Source organism: Melitaea cinxia, chromosome 4 (assembly GCF_905220565.1).
Source record: "Melitaea cinxia chromosome 4, ilMelCinx1.1, whole genome shotgun sequence".
In the NCBI taxonomy this organism is placed as follows: Eukaryota; Metazoa; Arthropoda; class Insecta; order Lepidoptera; family Nymphalidae; genus Melitaea; species Melitaea cinxia.
This window is the reverse complement of record NC_059397.1, coordinates 10,815,813-10,840,514: the sequence shown is the minus strand read 5'-3', so window position 1 is coordinate 10,840,514 and position 24,702 is coordinate 10,815,813. Positions and strand designations below refer to the sequence as shown.

Below are 24,702 nucleotides of genomic sequence, written 5' to 3'. Positions count from 1 at the left end.
TAAACACACAACTTGTTCAAATATTGATAGAGTTTATTTTATAGTCCAAACACTAACATTAACTGTCCCTAAAAACACCTCACTTTCCTTTTCTGGGTAAAAATATATATAGTGACGCGCTGGATGGTAAACGGCAACTGACTCGACCGTATGGAAAATGGAATATTTAAAAGTAATTAAAATAGCGGCGTCAGCACCAACCGCGAATTAAACCTAGGTATAACAAACCGTTGCGGACGTTTACTGAAACGTCACTCATCATCATCATCACTTCAGCCTATCGCAGTCCACTGCTGAGCTTAGGCCTCCACAAGTTCGCGCCAAAAAAAAATATAAGTAAAAAATGAGATTAATTATTTCTCGCAACAGCTTATAAATATACATAAATATTTATTGATTACTTATAAGTTAAAAGAATGTAACGAAGAAGATTAAACATTGGATCATATTTTTTTCAACTGCACTAAAATTTGTTAATTTTTATTACTAACAGACTACTCAACATTTAAAAAAAGTAAGAATTTATCCACGCTTCATCTACCAATTACTAAAAAATCTTGAAACTTATAATCCTATTTACGAGAATATAACATCTACAAACAAACTTGGACTTCGAGATTTCATCCACTCAACTCAAACTCAAGTAGCTCCCAATTCGCCTTCGCAGGAATACTTATATCCTTAACCTAATAACTAAACTTTGTTTATTCATCCTGTTAACCCTTCCTACCTGAAAGAACGATTCAAATTCTTTGGTGATTCCCATAGATAGAATCTTCGTTCTGACAGTAATTTTCTTCTTGAAATTCCTTCTCACCTATCTTCCTTTTATGATAAATCTTTTACAGTTCAAGGGTCTCGCCTTTGGAATACCTTGCCCTTGAATATTAGACATGTACAAACACTTCCAAATTTTAATAATACTGTTAGGAAGCAGCAAAACTTAACATAAACGAGTAATTTATAAGTATATAAGTATTTATATGTATGTACGTAAAATCAAAAATCAAAATCAAAAACAGCTTTATTCAAATAGGCTCCAAGAGCACATTCGAATCGTCATTTTACAAATTAAAGTGTATTTATGTATGTATTTATACGTTTAGTTGTTTGAATATTTATTATAAATTTGTTGTAACTTGTATACTTATGCTGACGGTAGACCTTTTGCAATGCCCTAAGGTTGCCTGGAAGAGATCGCTCTTTAGCGATTAGGCCGCTTTTTGTACCTAATCATATATTGTTAAAAGCTTTCTTTTTTTGCTATGTGTTATTTCTGTTTTTGGTGTATAATAAAGTGTATTATTATACTGGATGTAACTCCACTCACTTAATATATAATAGATACATATAATATAATAAATACTTATATAAATAATATAATAACTTTACATATACATAAATATTTAAATAAGCGGGTGGAAGATTACGCCCCGGCAGGGAGATCGGGGCTGTAGGCTGAGAAACCGGTGGACAAACCTAGCCGAGCCAAGTAACACCATCTTCTGCACCCTGGCTGTCAGCGAACTGTCCCTTATCCCCAGTTGCCTCAGATGGTGAGCAAGTCTAACCGGGTTCAAACCGTTGGCAGGTATCACGATAAGGATGATATCAGCTGACATCATATCCCACATGTCGACCAGGTCGGCCAAACCCAGATATCTACGTTTTTTCTCAGTTTCGGCTTTCACGAGGGTCTCGTTATGCGAGATAGTGATGTCCACCAAAACACCCTCGACCGTGCCCTTTCTATTACCACGATATCAGGCTTGTTCACCAGTAGTGCCCTGTCTGTGGAAATAGGTCCTAGTAGACCCAGACTCCGTCGCGTTCGACTACTGGCGCCGGTGGGTTCTGATAATATGGCATAGGCACCCTTTGTTACAGGAGACCGTACACAAGAGCAAATTCTTGGTTGAGAATTTTGGCCACTTGGTTGTGTCTGTGCAGTATTATTATTATCATTATTATTTTATGATTAAAAGACAAATTTAATTAAAAGACATGGCTAGATAATCAAACTTTGCCTTTGGATATAAGGTTTTTTTTTTTTTTATATGAACTATTTATACTTAAAATTACGAAAATGAAATGAAAAATGAGAAACATGTTGCCGATTTGAAGGCTGTTATATTTCTGACTCTCACAAAGTATATTATTACATTCATGTTTTTTAAAAACAAGTCCAGGAATTAATTAATCCCTATGTTTACTAATCCCTTCGTTCTTAATACTATGAACTGCCTGGTGGCAATACTAAGTCAGCGGAACAGTTTCGTACTAATCTAAGATGGAGGGCCGGCGTGCATGCATAACTAGATAGCTTTTTTACATGTTATTAAACAACTGGAAAAACCGACAAAATATATCAGACAAGGCTGTATGGTTTAGTACCTTTGCCTTTTTTTTTTGATGGGGGGGGGGGGGGGGGGAGATTAATGAAGCCCAAAAAAAATCAGGATTTGTCATATGAAATTTCAGACTTGGTTTCGGCCTTACTCTACCAGTCATCGAATCAGAAGAACAATAAAGTTACTTCAGACTTGGCTCCGGCCTTTTGATATATCAGAACGAAACTTACAAATTCAGACTAGGCTGTATGGATTATAGTCCTTTGCCTTTCCCTATTGGGGATAAATTTTAAAACAACATCAGGATTTGTCAGTTAATGTCATAACAATTGCCAAATCAAAACCATGTTAACGGGGATACTATTTTAATAATATAAAATAAACTAATTTCTAAACTAAAATGTAATTTATAATTTAAGTGCCAAATCAATTTAAGCTGTTGTTTTACGAAGGCCATAGTTTTTAGTTTATAAAACTTCATTTTTACTACACATCATTTTAATTCAAAATTTTATAATGATTGTTGAAATATCACTGATAATAACTGCAGTTAAATTCTTTTTTATGCCACTTTAGTAAGTAATTAGATTTGGGTTATTGACATCGTCAAATTATAAGATAATTGCTAATACAACTTGTTTTTACAGCCGGTCTACAGACTTTGAAGTGCACAGAAATTGGCTTGCTGTTACACATAATCTTACAATCGATAAATGGTACTACGATGAAACTTCCGAGTGGACACTTGATTATCCACCATTTTTCGCGTGGTTGGAATATGGTTTATCCCATATTGCGAAACTTTTCGATCCAGAAATTGTAAAAATAGAAAATTTAAACTATGAATCGGATATGACAGTTTTGTTTCAAAGGTTGTCTGTTATAGTATTAGATTTTCTTTATATATATGGCGCTAAAAGGTATGTCCAATTAAAAAAAGAGTACCTATTAAGGCATTAAGAGTGTTTTAATTAATTGTATTTGCCTTGTTTTAGTTGTTCAGATCTTGTAAGCAATGGGAACCTTTTAGTTTTTATTCTCCTTGTTGCTAATCCAGGGCTTCTGATGGTTGATCACATCCATTTCCAATACAATGGATTCTTATTTGGAATTTTATTGTTATCTATATCAAATATGATTACAGTAAGTTTAATTTTTAATATTTTTATGATTAAGCATATACAACATTAAGAAATTATGATATAAATCTTTAAATATCTTTGTTGGTATACAAAAAATTGTCAATTTAACAATCTTGTTCTTTTTTTCAGAGTAACTTCATATATTCCGCATTTTGGTTTGCAGTTCTACTTAACTTTAAGCATATATTTTTGTATGTGGCTCCAGTTTATGTGGTCTATATGTTAAGAGCATATTGTTTCACCGTATCATCTAATGACGGTGTTCACACACCCTGGTACTCATTTTCTCTGACAAACCTTATAAAGTTAGGTCTGACCGTCATATCTGTGTTTTGCCTGTCATTTGGACCTTTCATAGATCAGATACCACAGGTATTTATAAATACTTATTCTGAAAATAATGAAAAGTTTTCTTAATATTTCTTTTGTGTAACTTATTTTAATTCAATAGTAATATTGCTTATAAACAATTTGGTAGCTTTTTTAATTGTTTAGCTTAAAAATACTTTACAGGTTACGAAAATTATTCTAAAACGGGATATTTACCCTCTTTATTATTTTCGCTTTGCGGAGCTCGATATTTCGACATTGGCTTCGAATGTCTTGATCACGAGACTGAAGTTTCGAGAATCGCGCACATGATCTTTGTGACGAAGACCACATAGAATCAGAGTTAGCACACGTTAAAGAGGTCCTCCAGCGGAATGGATATAACGTGCGAAACACAACTACAAAGGACAAAAAGTTACGACGACAGTACAGGGTTGAAAGATAACCAGCATTTATGTCATATATTGTCATATATTAAAGGAGTGACAAATAATGTTGCTAGAGTCCTGAGCAAATATGCGGTGAAGACTATCTTTACTCCTTTTAAGAAAATAGGGCAAGTGCTGCGTTCACTAAAGGATAACTTTCCCCTGGAAAAGCCCGGAGTTTACAAAATCAATTGTAGTTGTGGAAAATCCTATGTGGGGCAGACGATACGTACAGTATCTTGTCGTATTAACGAACACATCAAGGCGGTGAAAAACAATGACACCAAGAAGTCACCAACACCTTCTGGAAGCCGGACCAAACCATTGGATTGAGTTTCATGATGCTCAGATACTCGCGACAGAACGCCATTATATACCCCGACTGGTAAGAGAAGCCATTGAAATTACTAAATATAGTAATTTCAATAGGGAAGATGGGTTTCAACTGTCGAGGGCGTGGAATCCGGTGATTAGGTTATGCAAACCCTTGAAGAGTGATATAAACAACTCGCGAATCGACACAGTAAGTTACGTCTGCAAAACATGGGATCGGATGTCGAATGTTCGTAAAACAGGTGACAATGGTAGGGGTGAAAATAGCAGCAAATGTGTTAGAAAGGAGTAGAATAGGTATGGACACAGCTAAAGCCGTCAACATCTACCCGCAAACTTCAGTCTCGTGATCAAGACATTCAAAGCCAATGTCGAAATGTCGAGCTCCGCAAAGCGAAAATAATAAACATGGTAAATATCCCGTTTTCGAATAATTTTCGTAATAGAAGTAACCATGTTAAAATAAAAGCTTTTCAGGTTTTTTCAAGACTTTTTCCATTTCAAAGAGGATTGTGTCATGCCTATTGGGCTCCAAATTTTTGGGCACTATACAACGTTACGGATAAGATTTTACAAAAATTTTGTAAGTAGTGTTTGTTTGAAGTTATTATTAAGTTACATAGTTAACTAGTAAATAAGTTATTGTAATCAAAATATTTGTAGGTCTTAAACTCGGCTTTCCTGTTGCAACACCTGAGGCTTCAATGACGGGTGGCTTAGTTCAAGAATATAAGCATGCAATCTTGCCGACAATAACACCATCTGTGACTTTTATGCTCACTGCAGCCTCTATGGTACCTGCTCTTATAAAGTTATGGCATCTTGGAGCTGATAGAGGTTATAGATGCCTAAGTTTTGTCAGGTATTAGTTGTGATTTAAATATAATATTCTTTTTATATATTTTTTGTGTTTAAATCTCTGATAAAATCAGTAAATAACGAAAATGTTTTTTAGACTATTAGAAATATATTAAGACTTATTATACCTAGTAATAAAATAGTTTACAGTAACAAAGACATTAATAGACATTAATAATATTAAAAATCTCAAACTTCTTAAGAAAATAGTTTTGTGGTATATATTTTGTTCTTAATAATTTTACAGGTGTTTGACATTGTGTGCAACATGTGCATTTATGTTTGGTTGGCATGTACACGAAAAAGCTATATTGATGATCCTGATTCCTCTCAGGTACGTATGTCCACCATAGTAATTTTTTACCATGGCTAAAAAAATTCTGATTTTTAGTATGTTGTTGTATTAAAACTTTTATTTGTTTCAGTTTTCTCTCTGTGTTGGGCGAAATAGATGGTAAACTGTTTGTATTTATCACAACAATTGGTCATTACTCACTGTTTCCTTTATTATATCCAAATAATTTATTGTCTATCAAAATTTTTATGTTCCTAACTCATATAGCGATTGCATTTTGTTATATTCCATCCTTATATGACGTGTCTAAAAGTAAGTCTAGCAAAAAACGTGGATTTTTACTTTTGCCAGGCCTAACAAGTTGTGAGTCATTATATTTATATGGATTCATGATATTATGTATTTATGAAAATGCTTTACATTCATTTTTGGGGTTGAATAAATATTTGCCTTTTCTGCCACTAATGATTACTTCAGTTTATTGTGCGCTAGGTGTTTGTTATTTTTGGGTTTATTTGTATCACTATTTTCTTACATTTAATTTAAGTAGAGTTCCCACTTTAATGACAAGAAGAACAGCGCAGTATTTAAGGAAAGTAAAATAAGGTACACTGATTTTTAATATATGAATAGTTTAAAATTATAACAATATAAATGTTACTAAGGATCAACGTTACAATAAACAAATAATTTTAGTTTATTTGTTTTATTTTATACTTACATTATTTTTATTTTACACAGAATTTAATTGTACTGGAGAAATCTATACTAATACTAGCTGACCCCGCAAACGTTTCTTTGCCATATATGTTATTAACCCGCTTAATCCCCCCCCCCCCCTTATAACTTAGGGGTATGAAAAATCAGACCTACTCGATATGCCCAAAAAATTTTATTAAAATCCGTGGAGTCGTTTCGGAGGAGATCAATGTTTAACATCATGACATGAGAATTTTATATATTAGATTATAAAGAGGTAAAGTTTATAACTTTGTTTGTATGTAGGGGGTAATCTTCGCAAATACTGATCCGATCATGAAAATTCTTTCACTAACAGAAAGCTACACTATTCAGGAGTGACATAGGCTATATTTTATTGTAATTGACCAAAAAATTCAGTAAATAAGAAAAGGATTAAAACAATCGAATAAGATTAAGATATAAAATAAAATATGATATCAAAAGGGTAAATAAACTAGCGCCATCTATCGCTATTAGAAAACAATTTCTTAGTCTTTCGTTGTTATTAATTTAGTCTTATTTTAGTCTATCGACGACGTTTTCTCGATTTTTTTCGCTGATTCGCGTTGGAGCAACATATTTATTTAAGTGCCATAAAATTTGTTCTTTAAAGTATGGTATTTGGTTCTGTAATTTAAAATAATAAATACACGGGAGCAACATATTATTTATTTAAGTGCTATAAAATTTGTTCTTTAAAGTATGTTATTTGGTTAATATAATAATAACGCCCAACGAAGTGCGCACGGGTCGGCTGGTATAAAATATAAGTAATAACACACATACTTAAAAAAAAAGAACTCTTAGACTTAGGTACCTATAATACTTTTTTATATGTTAAGACTTATTTGAATTTGTTACGATAATAATTGGATATCAGTACTCCAATAGCCTTAGTTGTATTTTGATGAGATTATTCGTGTGGATTCTTGCAATCTTGTGTCAACGTGATATAATAACATTTGGTAAAGTATTAAATTTCAGATAAGAAAAAGTTTGAATATGTAAATTAAAAAAAAAGATACTATTCTGAAAAGCGTGTGAAATGGTGGTGTAAGCTGAATAGGCGTGCAATAACAAAAGAATCTCGGAGTTATTCGAATGTAAGGTAACTTTAATGTTCAAGCAACTTTAATAATCCACGCAGTGCGCGTTGCTTCTACACTGCATCTACTGCGTAAGTTACTTGCAGTGTCACCGTGTGAATTTCTCATTAGTATAAAAAAAATTTACCTCTCGTAATTGGAAAACTAATTGGGCAGTTAAGGTAGATACACTGTTAATCTTTACTAACTTATATGGCGTTAGTTCTATAGTAATAATCATTACACATTTAAAGAAATCTATCTTAAGAGTTGATGTAGAGAAACAAGAACTAAGTAGAAAATAGAGAAATAATAGAGAAAAAAATCCAAGCACGTATCTTACTCCGATAATAGGACTTGCGATTTTTTGCGACCACCCTCGCGTCGCGCCCCTCGCTGTCACTAAGTAGCGGCGGTTGCGAGTTCGATCCCCGCACGTGACAAACCGTGCCGTTTGCCGTGGTCTGGGTGCTTGTGCAGTCCTTGTGGGTCTCCTCACCGTCTCTCTGAGAGTACATTAAGCCGTCGGTCCCGGGTGTTATCATGTTACTTATAGTAGGGAATATATGCGCCAACCTGCATTGGAGTAGCGTGGTGGATTAGGTTCTGATCCTTTTAGATAGGGAAGAGGCCTATGCCCAGTATATATGTTGGATATTACAGGCTGAAGCGATTCTCACCTTACCGTATCCATACAATTTGGTGGTGAAATTCTAATATTGTATGAATGTTACTAATTATATTAATCGATGCGGTTAACGCGTTACAATTTTGTCCGCAACTGATACCTATCTGGATACCTACCAAGTAATGAATATTTATGCCTTCAGATACACGAATTATAAAGAAAAGTAAGAAATTTAGATATTACAAATAATAAAACGTTTTTTTCACTTTTTAACCGACTCCAAAAAAGGAGGAGGTTCTCAATTCGATTATTTTTTTTATGTTACCTCACAACTTTTTACTATATACACGCTTCCATAACGTGCATTTAGTTATTCTACTATTTTTTCGTCTACTTACGTTACGTCGTATTACTTGTCTATGTGGTTCAGTTCGTTTTTTTGTCGTTAATTATAAACAATTATTTAACACACGTATCATAACTTTTTACTGGGTGTACCGATTTGATGATGATGATGATGATGATTATCCACGGGCTATTTTCCGCAACTCGACGTCTTAGTGCGCCTATTTTGCGTGGTAGGCTGGGGGCTTCATTCATGCCAGCCTAGCTCCTTGAGGAAGCCTAGCAGACCCCTTGCGTTGCCGACGACTTCCCGGAGCGACCTCGGTGTCCCGAGGTGTATCGCCCTGTAGTTCGCCACACTACCGCATTCCAGCAGGATGTGTGTGGCCGTTTCTTCTGCCTCCATGCACGCTCTGCATAGGGGGCTGTCTGTAACACCTAAGTTGTGTAAGTGTTTGTTGAGCAAGGCATGTCCGGTAAAAGCCCCGACCAGTAGTCGGAGCTGGGCTCTCCCATAGCCGCGAAGTTTGCGGGACAATCCTGGGTTGATCGTCGGAAGAGCTTCCTTGGTCTGCCTGCAGGTGGTTAGGTTTGTCCAATATTCTTGGTGCATTACCTTGGTGTTGTGTCGCAGCTGGCTGCGCAGCCATCCGAAAGGCAGAGGTAGAATGGGTTCGGGTCCGTAGACCCTCATCTCCGATCCATTCCTCGCCAGTCGGTCGGCCGCGTCGTTGCCTCGCGATCCACTGTGGCCCTTTATCCATTGGAGGATAATGGTGTTTGTTTCACTTACCTTCGTCAGAGCTCGATGGCACTCGTATATTAGCCCCGATGTCATAGTGTCGCTCTGTAGGGCTTGCAGGACCGATCTGCTATCGGAAAGAATACGGATTGGAAAACCCTGTACCTCTCTAGCCGTGATCGCTGTTGCGGCCATTATGATTCCCATACATTCCGCCTGAAAGACGGTGTTGTGGATTCCCAATGGCGATGACATTTTGATATTCAGGTCTTCTGAGTAAACCCCAGAACCTGTACCTGTTGATGTTTTCGACCCGTCTGTGAAGATTCTCAACTCCTTGGGGTTGATGCCTTCCCCTGGGTCTTCATGTAATTGTATTCTGTATTTTTTGTCGAATACGTACTGTTTGGGTATTCTGTCGGTGACCGCTTCGATGAGCGGTTCCCTGTTCGCCAGTTCACCAAGTATACCTGTATGTGTTACTTTTACGTTTCTCCATAGGTTTAGCTTCCTGAGTCTTGCCGCGGCCGCTCCCGCCTCCTGTTGGATAAACAGATGCAGCGGCGGCAAGTTCAGTAGGGCTTCCAGGGCCGCAGTCGGGGTGGTCCTCATGCAGCCCGTAGTCGCCATGCAAGCTAGCCTTTGAAGTCGTTGTAGCTTTGCTTCGCCGGTGATTAGTTTGGTTCTCGGCCACCAAACCACTGCGCCATAGCTGATAATTGGTCTGATGACGGACTGGTACAGCCACAGAGTGATTTTTGGGGATAAGCCCCATCTTTTACCTATCATTCTGCGGCACTGCCAGAAGGCTATTGTGGCCTTGTCAATCTTGCTGTTGAGATGGCTGCTCCAGTTCAGTTTGCTATCTAGAATGATTCCTAGATACTTCACCTCCGAGCTGAACTGCAGCTCCTTTCCGAACAGTCTAGGGGGATTGTAGTTCCCCAATAGTCGTTTGTTAGTGAACATTACCTGTTCCGTCTTTCTGGGATTGACGGTAAGTTCGTTGTCTATGCACCATCTCTCCACAATCCGTAGCGCCTGTTGTGTAACATTACACACGGTACTGCTGACTCTGCCGCTAATTAGAATAGCAATATCGTCAGCATACCCGATCGTGAAGTAGTTGTGCTGGTTCAGTCTGGTTATAAGGTCATTCACCACCACGTTCCACAGTAGTGGGGAGAGCACCCCTCCTTGTGGACATCCTTTAACCACCAGTGCATGTTGTGTCCCAGATGATGTAAGTCTGATGACTCTTTTACTGAGCATGTTACCTATCCAGTCAACCCAAAATGTACGTGTACCGATTTTAAAAAATCTTTTTTTAACCCTAGAAGCCTAATCATATTTTGTTATCTAAAAAGCCCAATCATCAATATTGTGCTCACGACAAATTGCCTTTTTGCATTTTTACACTATGAATTTGTTTTCCGTTGTTTTTTATAAGAACTATCCAGAGTTATGACATTTTTTCGGTTCTCGTTCTTCTGCAAGGTCCTCTTGTACTGGTTGCGGCTTATTTTGAAGGATATTCATTATATTTACACCCACTGAACGTTTCAAAGTAAGCAAAGCTCCCAGTCGCTATTGTATCCATGGCATGGTCAAATCCATGCTCATTTTTTATGCAGATTTTGCGACTTAATGTTTTTTTTTACTAGATAACTTTTTGTGGCAGTGGATAATATATAAGTTCACAAAAGACATATTGAGCATGCCGTAAAAAACAGCCATAGGCCACCGATTTGTCTGTAAGTTGATTTATTAGTTGATTCAATAGATGAATTTTCATTTTGAACAGTTTCTTGGCTACCACTGAACGCAGTCCACTATCTCGTCTCCCGCGTCACTTCTGACTTCATCTTGAGTAAATCAATCTTCTTCTGAGTTTGTATCGCATGTCTCTGAGTCACTGGTATTTTCTAAAATTGCCGCTATCTCGTCGGTCCTTAGTTGTTTAGAGAACACTATCCTGTTTTTTTCTCTAAAGTACCTAATATTTATTCATTATTAAGACAATACAATACGACGTAAACCGTCTTGAAATAGCTAGAGCTAAGTAGATGTAAAAGTTACACAAAGCCTAAACATAGGTCAAATTAACCTACAACGGTACGATAACTCCAATATGAAGGGACTTACCAAGGCAATACCACCGTCTCCTGTGTACTCTTGGCGTGTACTTAGTTGGTTCGACCGATCACGGCGATTGAAATAAGAATGCGAAAGAGGAAGTAGATATTTGTTTGCGTAGAGGTAAAAATGACCTAGATTGGGCTTCTAGGGTTAATCGAAAGCTGATGCTTGTAATGTGGCCTCACTAACATTGGAAATTATTTATGTTTGACGAGTATTTTTGAGTTATCTTTAAGAATGCATATATACTTGAATATTTTTTCGTTTACTTACGTGTATTATACCTACCTATATACTGGTTGCTGTAATTGAAGTAGTTTTTTTTTTTCGTTTGCAAGCAACACAATTATTCTTGTTTTAGTGTGTGTTAATTTTTACTAAGTGTACCGATTTTGAGGAATCTTTCTTTTTTAGAAAGCTGGTGTTTATAATTGCCATTAAAATTTGAGCAAGGTCTCACGAGAATTTATGAGCTATCCCTAATAATAAGTATTCAGATGATTTCGACTACGTTGATGATGTTTCTTATCTTATTACTTGTCTTAAATTAGTCTTTTTTTTATTCGAGAACACACATTTTTTTTATCTTTTTCTTGTACATACTATATTGTGTATTTAAATATACTCAGATTATTGAGTGCTGAATTTGAAGGAAATTATCAATTTCATTTTGATGTTAATTAAATTTTCCAAAGCTGTCATCCATATAATTATGTCGGAGTCTAAATATTTACGTAATACAAGACAAGCTTGGAAAGACACGTACACGTGTTTACAGTGAATAAAGAGAAGCGAACATCGATCACGATATGAATATTCATTGGAGTATGAAGACAATGGCAGTGGTAATAGTCTAATGTATGTTTCGTGCTCTGCCCCGAGGATATGCTATAGTAAAGGAGCACTTCCAATCTCAATAATAACATCCAGTTTGTAAATAAAATTGTAAAGGCTTAGGATATTAATTGCTTTAAAGAGTGTTTTGTTTATAGTCAACAAACAATAGTTTTTTATAGGTTTATATGTATTATTAAAACTATAGAAGGGGAATTCATTTGCGGGTAATATCCAGGACACCCGGGTAGGCAGTCCTAGACCGTATGTCGGTGTCAGCACTTATAGGTGCAATCTCGACCAAACCCTTGCGGAAGCCTTCAGCCGCTTTAATTGAAGGGTCTCGGATCTGCAGGCAACAGGATCCCTCCAGCGACAGGCTGGCCTCGGCGAAAAGACCAGACTTCTCCTCCATGGGACTGTCCGGCTCACCTCTGAACAATCCCGACGACGCCATGTCTAGCAGGACCGGGTTCCCATCCCGACCCGACATGGGCACAGGGGCGTTACTGGAGGCGCATTAAGTAGCGCTTTCTACGAAAACCCGTTTGTCGCCTGCGAAGGGAGGCTTCGTCGGCGGCCTCCTCTCTCACCCGCTCGTGATCCTCCTTCTAGGATATTACTGTCTGGTAGAAGGAGACCATAGCTCTCCAGGACTCGTTGTCGCCGAGCATCGCGGTGATGACGCTCGGGAGTAACAACTCCCCTCCGAGGACTATCGTCAGATCGCGACGCAGTGTCGCTTATCTCGGGCACACCTCGAGGGTGTGCTGGGACGAGTCCACCGTCGCGCCACAATCGTGACATCCAGTCGTCGTCTCCCTGTGGGCCGTCTGACACAAGTAGTCACCAAAGCAGCCGTGCCCGGTGAGAACCTACGTCAGATGGAAGGTTCCACCTCCGCATTATTGCTTCTTACCCCATCCGGCACACCCGTAGGATCCCGTCCAACGTCGGGTTCTCACCGAAAGCCCTCCTATCCGAGACGTATGAGTAGCTCTCGGCAAGGACTTCCGCAGCTTGTTGTATACCTTATAATGCAATAATAACGTCTCACATATTTTATCCTTGCACAAACTTAATTAGTATCTATAAAGTACTATAGTAGCAAATTTTGTTAAAAAAATAATAAAGTTCTCACTCTGATTGTTTAATTGGTCTGTTTTTAGTTATCCTTTTTCCAATTTTTTTAGATTGTACCATGGACGATGAAAGTTTAATTTTATTCCATACATGTTTTTGTTATGTTACATAAGTAGAAAAATTATTCCTAATAGGTTCAATCGTTCGACTCAACGGTCTGGAAGTTTGAAAATAAAAGTGAAACGTAGTGGAAAGAGTTGCTCATTCCGTTTCGTGATTCAGCATTTTATTAACTGTGTGATGAAAATAAACGTTGTGTGGTCCGTAATTGCATGTTTATCTGTTAGTGTAAAAAGATTTTACGTGTAATGCTTACACAGCTTTGTACATTATGACATACCTGTGTTAAAAGAGGTATTTAATCCATGATAGATATTATATGTGAAATAGATAAACAGATAAGACTAGGTACAACTATATCTCTTATAATTGGTTTAAAATCTGACTCTAATCTAAATAATCTCATTTATAATAACATGTTTTACCCTTAGGTATAAAACGACCTAGCGCTACATAAAAGCCCATGGTGATCACATGGCAGAGCGCACATGATCAAAGCTTCGCATCGTAGACGTGTGTGCAATCGCTTGTGTACTTCAATTCAATGAATTAGCACCTGACACAGTTGTCCCTTCTCACTGTTGTCCTTTAGCAAAGTATGCTCGAGTAAACAATATTATATGCGTATTAGTATTAGCAAAAGTGAAATATCTACACAAATCTTTATCTTAACCGTGTATCTTGGTCTGATAATGAGACATTTTGTAAGTTTCAAGGGTTAAATTTAAATACAGTTGCATTAACATAACTTTATATTCAGCGCCATCGGGCGTAACTTACTAGTGACATCGTAAATTCTTCCAAACTTACAAATGCTGGAGAAAAATTTGATTCACAAGTTATAGCCGTCTATGAATTAAATTATGATATTTTATAGAAACGTATGAGTTAGGTTTTCTTTATGAATCTGATAAATTATAAGGAAATAAAACGTGGATATAATTACTTAGTTGTTTTAATATATTTTGCAACCTTATAAAATAGTGCGTAATTTTAAATGTTTGGATCATAGTTTTTTAATTTTTTTATCCTTTTTAGTAAGAATCTATTCATATACGTCACAAAACAGCATCACATGAAATATATACTACTTTATTTTGCTATACTATTACTACTATATAATACTTTATTTTATTTAATAAAAAACATAATCTTAACACAACTTTTCCAAGTTAAATCGTTGATAGACCTGATAAAACTATATGTAAACCTAAAAATCCTAAAACTATTCAAATGCACCTTCAAAAACACACGTTTCGCGTAATGTACGAATATATGTAAATATTTTTAGAATAGCGTGTATGTTGGCATACAGACCCTTTACTGTGTATAGTTAAATGTAGCCTCTTTGGGGTTAAATAAATTTCATTTTTATTATCTGCCACGTAAAAATAAACTGTTTTGATTGATGATGTCATTAACGTATGGACAATAATTTCGGTAATTTAATTTTATATAAATTTTAAAATACGATATATAAGAAATCTAAATGGCAGATGATGAAGAAGAAGGTGGTTTTGGTGGATTGTATGAAGATGGACATTGGATGTGGGATGAGAATACAGAAGCGTTGATATTTATAAGGTATCTATGTTCTGATCTTTAATGTTTCTTAGAATACCAATGACATATTGTTGGCTAATTATAAGTGCTGTTAGCTTGATATAATTAAGGAATCAAATAAAAAGAAGCCGATTTCCAAATTAATTATCTGTAGGCAGTGGTCCCTATAATTTATTTTGGATAAAAAGAAAAAACAAATTAAACAAGGACTAAAAAAGTTATTTTCAAACTTAGAAGAGATCTCTAGCAAAAGTACCTCTGGCTATTAAATTAAACTTATTAATGTTACTGTAGTCGTTTTAAAAGTCACTTTCGTTTGTTTTCGAGGTTCGTCATATTGAATTTGAATTATGATAATTAAAAATATTTTAAAATTATGATAATTTAAAAGTTTTCGATAGAAAACAACAGAAGTAAAATTTTTATTTATGTTTTTAACATCGAAATTAGTCGTATATACTTAACTTAAAAAAAAAAAATGAAAACTTACTTCTAGTCTTTAAAAATTAATGAGAAAAATCCTGTAAGCATTTCATCCAAAATTGCTTAAAAGATCTCTTTAGCTACATTGGATTATGATGTCTATTCAAATTTTTATTCTATTGAACATAAAGCCTTATTTTAAGTCCGTGCCTAGCGACAATTTCTGAACACTACATGTCATGCCATGGTACGCACTTGAACGCTTTTTTAATTCCGTTAGTATTATAGACCACTTGTCATCTTGGCGTGTCTCGTTGCGGTTTTAAGAGTGCGAGCACTTGTCCTATGCAGCCTTAATTTTATTAGACAGTGACACGCAAGTCGTCCGAGTAACAGATGTAACATGTTTTTGTTGATCTATACCTAGTTCAAGCACAATCAATAAAAAATAAAGAGATTTATATTTAATGTGATTTATTATGGTAATAAACATGCTCTACTATAGTATAATATAACACATGTCAATTTTAATTGATGAACAAAAAACATTGATCAAGTTAATATAAGTTGATATTAGAACTTTTGAAATTAGTACAAGGAACTTGATGATTTGCTATAGACTAATTTCAGAACTTATATATTACAGCTATAGTTAGTTATATATACGAGTAGTCGTCTAAAACAACGACGCGACGGTTTGCGGGTTCAATTCCCGCTCGGGATGGATATTTGTACAAATATTTCTTTCCCGTTTGGATATCTGTCCTTGTGAGTCTCCCTACCGTGCATCAGAGAGCACGTTAAGCTGTGGGTCCCGGTTATTAACATAAATACCCTAAAGCGATCGTCACTCATATTATTAGGGAACATATCCACCAACCCGCAGTGGAGCAGCGTGGTGGATTAAGCTTCAATCCTTGTCCTAGATGGAGAAAGAGACCTAAATCCTACAGTGGGGTGTAACAGGCAGAATGCGATAGCACATAAATATATAAGTTTGCCATACATATAGTATGGCGGATAAGGATGATTAAGTCTTACCCAACGATTATTTTATTGACTAGCTGTGCCTGCGACTTCATCCGCGTGGAATTTACCAAAATAGCTATTGTTCAGTTCGCAGAGTTATAAAATAAAAATAAACTAAAATAAAACTAGCCTAAGTTACTCCTTATTACATCAGCTATCTGCCAGTGAAAGTCCCGTCAAAATCGGTCCAGCCATTTCAGAGATTAGCCGGAACAAACAGACAGACAGACACAAAAATTGTAAAAAATGTTGTTTTGGTATATGTACCGTATATATATCCATTTGCATTTAGTTCAAAGAAGTTATTTTAATATTACAAACAGACACTCCAATTTTATTTATTTGTATATAAGATTAATACTATTTAGGTACAGCTAAACTTTCTAATAATCTTCCTCTTTTTCTTTTTTTTGTGCTGTGTGGCTACGGCACTAAAGAATTTAGCCACCCCCTCTCTTCCCGTGGGTGTCGTAAGAGGCGACTAAGGGATAACAAGGTTCCACAACCACCTTGGAACTTAAGAAGCCGACCGATGGCGGGATAACCATCCAACTGCTGGCTTTGAAATACACAGGCCGAAGACGGGCAGCAGCGTCTTCGGTGCGACAAAGCCAGTACTGCGGTCACCAACCCGCCTGCCCAGCGTGGTGACTATGGGCAAAACACATGAGTTCACGTTATTTTTGGCGTAAACTTGTGGAGGCCTATGTCCAGCAGTGGACTGTATAGGCTGTAATGATGTAATGAAACTTTCTAAAAGTGCGTCCCTAGAAATATATTTTTGTTAGAAATCTTAATAATATTAGTATAGTTTTTGTCTGCATTGATATTACTTATAAAATATTAATACTAAACTGTTACAAGAAAGTGACCTGCCACCAAAACCAGTAGAAGCAATCCAGATACCTATTAAAGCTCCAACTGGAACAGTTGAATTCAGAGACGATGTTGACCTTATAGAACAGGTATTGTGAAGCACCTATGATATATTCAATACTACTATGTCTGTAGTAGTAGTTGTAACGTTATGAATGAAAATGCTGTTTTAGGAGTAATAAGATTACGATGGTAGAGCTCGAAGATATATTTTTTATTTAAAGGTTTATAAATTATGGTTCAAACCAAAGACAAATTTTCGAGAAATTTTATTCTTAATTGTGTAGTTATAGTATGTTGTATACGTTCTAAGTATGTAGTATAGGTATGTTGTATACCTTATAAGCCTTATATTTAAATGTCAGTAATAAACATGCAGTTTTGCTATGAACACGTCTTTTTAAATTAACACTCCTCAGTTCCATCCGTACAATTGTTTGAAATTAATGTTTATATTATTATTATTTTTCAATACTACTACATAAGTTATATAAGAACCAGGCAAATAAATAGTACCTAAAAGCCGTCAATTTGTAATTTTGCTGTACACAAGTTTTGTAAGTGTAGGTGTTAGATTAGGGTTGACAGTTGACACGCATTTCAGTGTAAAAGCTTTAACTAAAATAAATACATTTAAAAAGCAAGTTACGTTTTAATCTTAATTACTAATGTACTCGTAGAACAAAATTGAGTTCTACCTTAATTGTTAGTGGTATATAATCCTTTGTTGATAAATAATTCCATTTTTCCTTTTATATAATTAAGATCCGATTTCGACGGCGTTATCAACGAAAATTAAAACCAGGCCAAGCAGATGTTATTACTATTCAGGTAAGAAAATGGAGTACTCAGTTACGATTTATTCTAGGTAGCAGTAAGATAATACTTAATTTAAGCCGCGTTGGCGCAACGGTTACAGCTATGGATTGTATCTGTTGCGCTGGCGGTTGCGGGTTCGAGTCCCGCACATGACAAACATTTGTATTGGCCATACAGGTGTTTGCCGTGGTCTGGGTGTTTGTGCAGTCCTTGTGGGTGCCCACCCCACCGTGCCGTGCCATGCCGTGCCCGTGGAGAGTACGTTAAGTCGGTCCCGGTTGTTATCATTTACACCTGATAGCTATCGTTACTCATAATAGGGAATATATCCGCCAACCCGTATTGGAGCAGCGTGGTGGATTAAGTTCTGATCCTTCTCCTACATGGGAAAAGAGGCCTATGCCCAGTAGTGGGATATTACAGGCTGAAGCGTAACATTTAATTGATAATAATTTACATTACTACTCCCTCGGGGTTTCACCCCAGTTTATATTTACTTATAGTATATATAATTCTGTCTTGCTACTTCTATAATATGTAAATTTGTTTAATTAACAAACAAACAAATGTCCCAACCAATTTTATATATTGAAGTTTTACATATAGTCATTTGAATAATTATTATCTAATGTCGGAAACGTAATTTTATACTTACGTATTAGCAAATGACTTCAATATTTTTTCGTATTTTATGGTTTTCAGTTGTGCCAGTAGTGCTTTTCCACCATATGACTTTTATATTATTTTTATTTTACTATAAGTTGGCGATTTGGAGCATATTTTTTCCAACTTAGTTTATTCCTAACAAATTATGGATAACGAATAGCTTAAATGTATAAAAAAAACTTATTCACAAAGGGCACTGTAGGATATACCTGGCTCAAATTTTAAAACTACTCTATTGGAGAAATATCTTAACTTTACATCCAAATAATATTGCTCTCAAGAAGTGTTGTGATCCTGTGGTGAGTAAAATAGCCGGAGCTTCTGGAGAGGGTCAGGCAGGTGCAGGTATTCATAGGTTGCGGTATACGCTTACCATCAGATGGACCATACGTTTGTTTGTCGCTCTAATGGTTGTAAATTAAAAATCAAAAGCGGTGCAAGTAAATCAAAAGATTTATTTTTTACTATCTTTAAATCTTCTTACTTACATAAATGTGACCGAGAATAAATATAAGTAATAAATAGTACCTAAAATAATTTTACAGGACGTTAAAGACATAGCGATATATACAGCTCCAGTAAATATTTTAAGTCCAATGTTAATAAATATGTTACACCTTCCTACTACGGAGAGATTCATTAGAGCGCTTGTACTCTGCTGCCAGTATTATTTACAGGTAAACAATATTTAACCTTTAATGACTTGATATTTAGACAATACTTAGATATACTAGATATTTTATAATAGCTATTTTATAAAGAAATTTTCAATTGTATACAAACAACAATAGTAAAGAATCTTTTAAAAATAAATATATTTTATTTAAGATAGCGGATGAAATGGCAAATCGCATTCTCGAACTGGATACAAAAGTACGGACACCGCAATGTGAAATAGTTGAAAACGAATTCCGAGACAATTTATCGGACTTGAGGCTTTTAGTAGCAAAAGAATATAGTACCATGCTCATCGGTCTGTTGAAAAAATTTGCTCTAACGGATATCTGTTTTATAGATTTAGTTACTATCATATTCTTTAACTTTATTTTGTGTAGGTGGAAATGACACAAAAAAATTTCATCATATGGGGCCTCAGAAGAAACGTCGATCACTATCTGATAAAGATGCTCGATTTTTTGAGACATTGTTACGAGTTTGTGTTCAAATAGTATGGTTGGCTCTCGGCCGCAAGTCATTCAATCAGATAGGTACATTCTACATCAGCAATATGATAATTTTTGTTTCAAATTTAAATAAAATAAATTGTATGTAGGCTGCGTTTCTTTTAGCTTATAATTTTATCGATATCCGATTGTGAAACAAATGTAAAGTATCATATATTCTGATCTTCCATAAAGCATGAAGTGATTAATATTTATTTAAATATACGTGACTTAGTTTACTTTAAATTTTAATTTTAATTAAAGCAAAAGGAGATTCCTGTGATACAGTTCTCTTCTCTAAAATTAATTTTCTAGAATAATATAATTATTTTAAATTAGAGCTGGAAGTTAATAGAATGTTTAAATCTGAGATATTCAACGCCGTGGAGCACAATTTGCATACCGATTACGTCGCAAAGATGGCTAAGGAAGAGCGTGTGGTTTTGCTCGGCCACTGCGTGCGGCGCGACAAGAAGCTCAACACGCGATCCCCTCTCATGAACGAGGTGTTCTGTCACAGGGAAATTGATTATCGCCTCACGGGACTTGGCGTTATCAAGTGCCTTCAGTAAGTTAATAGGACAATAAAAAAAAATCACTAGCCTGTTGACGCAATTTGCACAGACCCTGTTTTCTGCTCCAGGTGTTATGGATTCGATTCCCGCCTCGAGTCTAGATGAAACATCAATATTATTTATATGAATATTTATTTAAAAAAAAATTATAAAAATATGTTTTCGATAGCTTTGTTACATTTACAGTATAGTTTATACAAGTTATCTAGAAGGTATTCTTTCATTTTATTAGACCGACCCCGAGACTTCTATATATGATGCATGCAGTAGCGGGTCCGGAAGAAAAATTGTCCGAATTGGGGATCGTTCTTGGTGTCGTTGGAATGCCTCGATCAGCTTTCGATACAATGTTACGACCTTTACCGACCGCTTCCGAGACTGGAAAATCGAAGGCTTCTGTGTATGTATTCTAGTAGAATCCGTACAGAATTAGAATTGCATCATTACACGCTCTTAGATATTTCAGATATTCGAACGTGAACCATTCTTTAAACTTATTAATTTTAAACAGAAATGGCAAGATAAAAGAACAGTGTTGAAGTGAGGAATTGGAATAAGAATGTATGTTTAAATTTTATCCCAATAGGGAAAAAATTTAAAAATGATGGTATCATTTGTTTATTAATACTAGTTAAAAAGTTTTTATTTCGGAAATTTTGTTAAAGGCGGCTTTTAATTTTTAGTCTATTTAAATAATAAATAGATTATCGCCTCACACTCAACGGTCCCCATTTGAATTAATTCTCAAAATTAACTCTCAGATTAAGTACAAATGCTCAGACCACGTACAACAAAGATCTGTATGGCAATATAAATGTATGCCATCTGCTGGGATTAACCCGCAACCGCCACCACAACAGTCATAAACTAATGTTGTGACCACTGCGCCAGTGCGTCGACGTTGTCAAAATTTAGGTAAAAGTGTATTAAGTATATTTACGACTTATTATTCCTACGACTTCCTTAATGCCTTAGCATTAGCAGTATTTTCAAAGATTTCTGTACATTCATATTATGACGTATTATTTAATAAATAAAAATTAATAGTATATGTAGTAAAACTAAATATTATTAAATTAAAAAAAATATTTTTGTATGTGTTAGCGCAGATCTTCACAGAGTTATGGATCAAAGAGCAGCACGAGTAGCTCCATGAGAAAGAGCCAATTGGTCCCGCAGAAATTATATCCAGAAATTGTGTTGCCACGAAAGGAGTCGCGAACGTAAGATTTTATAAACTTTTTTGGAGTCTTTGTAATTAATACCTATATATTTATTGAGTTTTTCAATTAGCGCGGGTAGATTTTGGTGGCCTGTGGGCCTATTGTTTTGGGGACATTTGCAAAGCTTTTTGTTTATTATTTACTTACTTATGCCAAATCACTATGGTAAGTTACATGATTGAATAGCACGTCCAAATGCACGATTATTAAAATAAGTGTTCCTTAGCCCAAACGTTTTACGTCCATTTTATGCGAGATATGGTTATATTTTATCGTTGACTCTTCCAAGCTTAGTGACCAAATTTGAGATGGACTTGGTAAATATTCAGCTAACACCTTTACATTCAAGAAACGTAAGATCAGGGGAATAAATTGCCACGGTTTGTGAAAGTGTACACCAGAACTCAAGACAGACAATTCCTCGCTCTGCACAAGAACTCCAGCTTTTGAAGATTTCAACTTCGCAAATTTTGACTCTGGACTCTGGCCTACAGCCATACAAGATCCATCTGACCCAGAAGCTCAACGTTTTACGACCATAAATAACGCCGCAAACAAATTGCTGACTGCCTTTCGCATCGTTTGCCAGAGGACATCTATTTTGGCAGAAAATATCTTCAGAGACGAGGTGAATCTTTTGATGAATATGTGGAAAAGCAAAACAGTACTATATCTATCGACACCATCCAACGCGAGGTTCACTCGGTGATAATACATGCGCTAAAAGTTATCATTTGTTTTGGATTTTGGCCGGCAGCGTCATTAGTCTGTACTTTTTCAAAAACGACTTTGGTAACGTAGTCGCTGTTAACAGCGACTGATACAGAACGGTGATAACCAATTTCTTGTGGCCCAAAATAAAATCGACGTAGTGCAATTCCAGCAGGGTAATACCACATTTGACATTCTGTATGAACGATGTTAGGGTAAAGTTATTTCTCGCAGGAGGGATGTGAATTGACCAACAAGGTCATGCAATTTGACCCTGAAGACTTTTTATTATGGGGTTTTTTGAAGTTGCAAGACTATGCAAATAAACCACAACCAAGCGATGCCATAAAGGTGAACATAACACAGGCCATCACTCAAATTAAGGTGGATCCACGTATAAGAATCATTGAACTTTCGTTCAGATCTGTAGCACCGCAAGTAATAATAATAATAATAATAAAGACGTTTATTCACCAAGCATTAAAAAATATAAAGATTTCTTAAAGTCTAATTTAAAAACATTATAGAAAAAAATGCTGCTGAAAAGGTCGTAGAGTCAGCCTATAGTTGCTTTTCAGTCCGCAATTTTACAAATGCTGCCAGCACAGGACGTTAAATTTACTTTTAAAAACTAAATACAGTAAAACATAAATAAAAAGAACAAGCTGAGGCGATTATTTTTACGATATCATAGCCCACACTAAATGGCATTTATAGACCATATATATATATAATAAGATTTACTATGAATAAAAAATCCTGCGCCGGCGGCACACACTCTCTCTCTAAGATCTAAACAAAAGGACTAATAACATTGTTTTTCACGAAGCTTTCATTGGGTAACGCTAAGTCTCATCTCAAAGTCCCACAAAATTTTCCCGTGAACTAGAGTAAACTTTTATGCTAGTGCTATGTGCTATACTTTTATATTATATGGGATAGCGTTAATAATGTTTAGGGTGAAATTGATATTCAGAAATATTCATAATATAAAATGAAAACTTTACAATAAACACCTTACTATAAAAGATTGACATTTGTAATATTTTGTAAGCATTTTTTACGTTCAACATAATAAAAAGAAAAAAAAGACAATATATCATAATAACAAATTGCTTTTTAACATTGTTTTATAACTTATTAACAAATTATGATTCATGAAAATTTAAAATATAGGTAAAGAACACGGCCTATTTTATCGCTCATGCTGTTCATTCACTTATACTCATATGACTACATACATCCCTATTTGCCTTGTAAAAAAAGATATTGAAATGTCATATTCAAAAATATTAATTATCTGCACTCTCGAAATTCGTTTTTTAATAGTTTTAATGTGTTTACAATAATAAATTGATATTTCTTTTTACTGAAATAAATAGTAAATGGAGTTTTACAAATATCTGTAAGTTGTGAAAGTGAGTGATAAATGCGGAAAAAACGTGAATCACGTATTGACAGGGGTTTGTTTACTAAATAAGACAGGTCCGAAAAAATTGACTTTACATACATTTTAATATCTACCCGCCCGTATTGAAAAACCCTATAGAATCTTTATCAACATTTAAAAAGTTAAATTTAGCCTACTATGTGTCGTAATGTTTGCACAGCATGGCATTCCCTTCCGAGTTTCCGGATGAACCAGAGGTGATTCGACCCTGTAGCGAAACTCAACGTCGGCGCTGGCAAAATAGACTCCAGAGACTTCTCCATCCACACTAGTTTACTATTTTTTCTGTGTCTGTTTAAAACCTATAGTTTTTATACTTATTAAAAATATTTCTAGTGTACTGATTTCAAAATATAATTAAAATCATATACTAAGTAGCGAAGTTGCAATTTAGTACTTCCCCTTTTTTGTCGTTCTTCTTCCCCAGTATTAAGGTCGGTTAAAATACTCTTTTTGGTTAGGCTAAATTACAAAACATGTTTATAATCAAATAAGAATGAAACATCGTATAATGATTTATATCATTATACGATATTTGATAATGTTTTAAACGTAATGACTTCAAAATATAATTGTAATACTTTATTCGATGCACTATCAGACAATTAATTGGTCTTCGTCATTAAACAGTAGATTATCTGAATTTTCAACGTGTTGAAAAAAATAATCTAAACATGCTTATGTATCAGGATAAAAATAATTGTATAATAAATATTTCGTCTAATATGAACTTCGGACAATGCATAGAGT

The 24,702-nt window shown here is 35.3% G+C and overlaps 2 protein-coding genes across 2 annotated transcripts; both read left to right on the top strand.

The window, feature by feature from the left end:
• Positions 1-2,829: 2,829 nt before the first annotated feature.
• Positions 2,830-6,424, top strand: LOC123669878 (probable dolichyl pyrophosphate Glc1Man9GlcNAc2 alpha-1,3-glucosyltransferase). Its single transcript, XM_045603399.1, is given in 8 exon segments — positions 2,830-2,926; positions 2,999-3,271; positions 3,347-3,494; positions 3,623-3,865; positions 5,062-5,187; positions 5,283-5,446; positions 5,690-5,776; positions 5,868-6,424. Coding segments are annotated over 8 exon segments (1,575 nt in total). The 5' UTR covers positions 2,830-2,867; the 3' UTR covers positions 6,343-6,424.
• Positions 6,425-14,943: 8,519 nt separating this feature from the next.
• On the top strand, positions 14,944-24,224 carry LOC123670378 (protein phosphatase 1 regulatory subunit 36-like). The gene is made up of 10 exons (XM_045603875.1): positions 14,944-15,038; positions 17,338-17,434; positions 18,111-18,176; positions 19,376-19,507; positions 19,659-19,803; positions 19,886-20,038; positions 20,333-20,561; positions 20,801-20,968; positions 21,678-21,791; positions 24,113-24,224. The coding sequence occupies exons 1-10, from the start codon at positions 14,944-14,946 to the stop codon at positions 24,222-24,224; spliced, it is 1,311 nt and encodes a 436-aa protein (XP_045459831.1).
• The last annotated feature ends 478 nt before the right edge of the window (positions 24,225-24,702 follow it).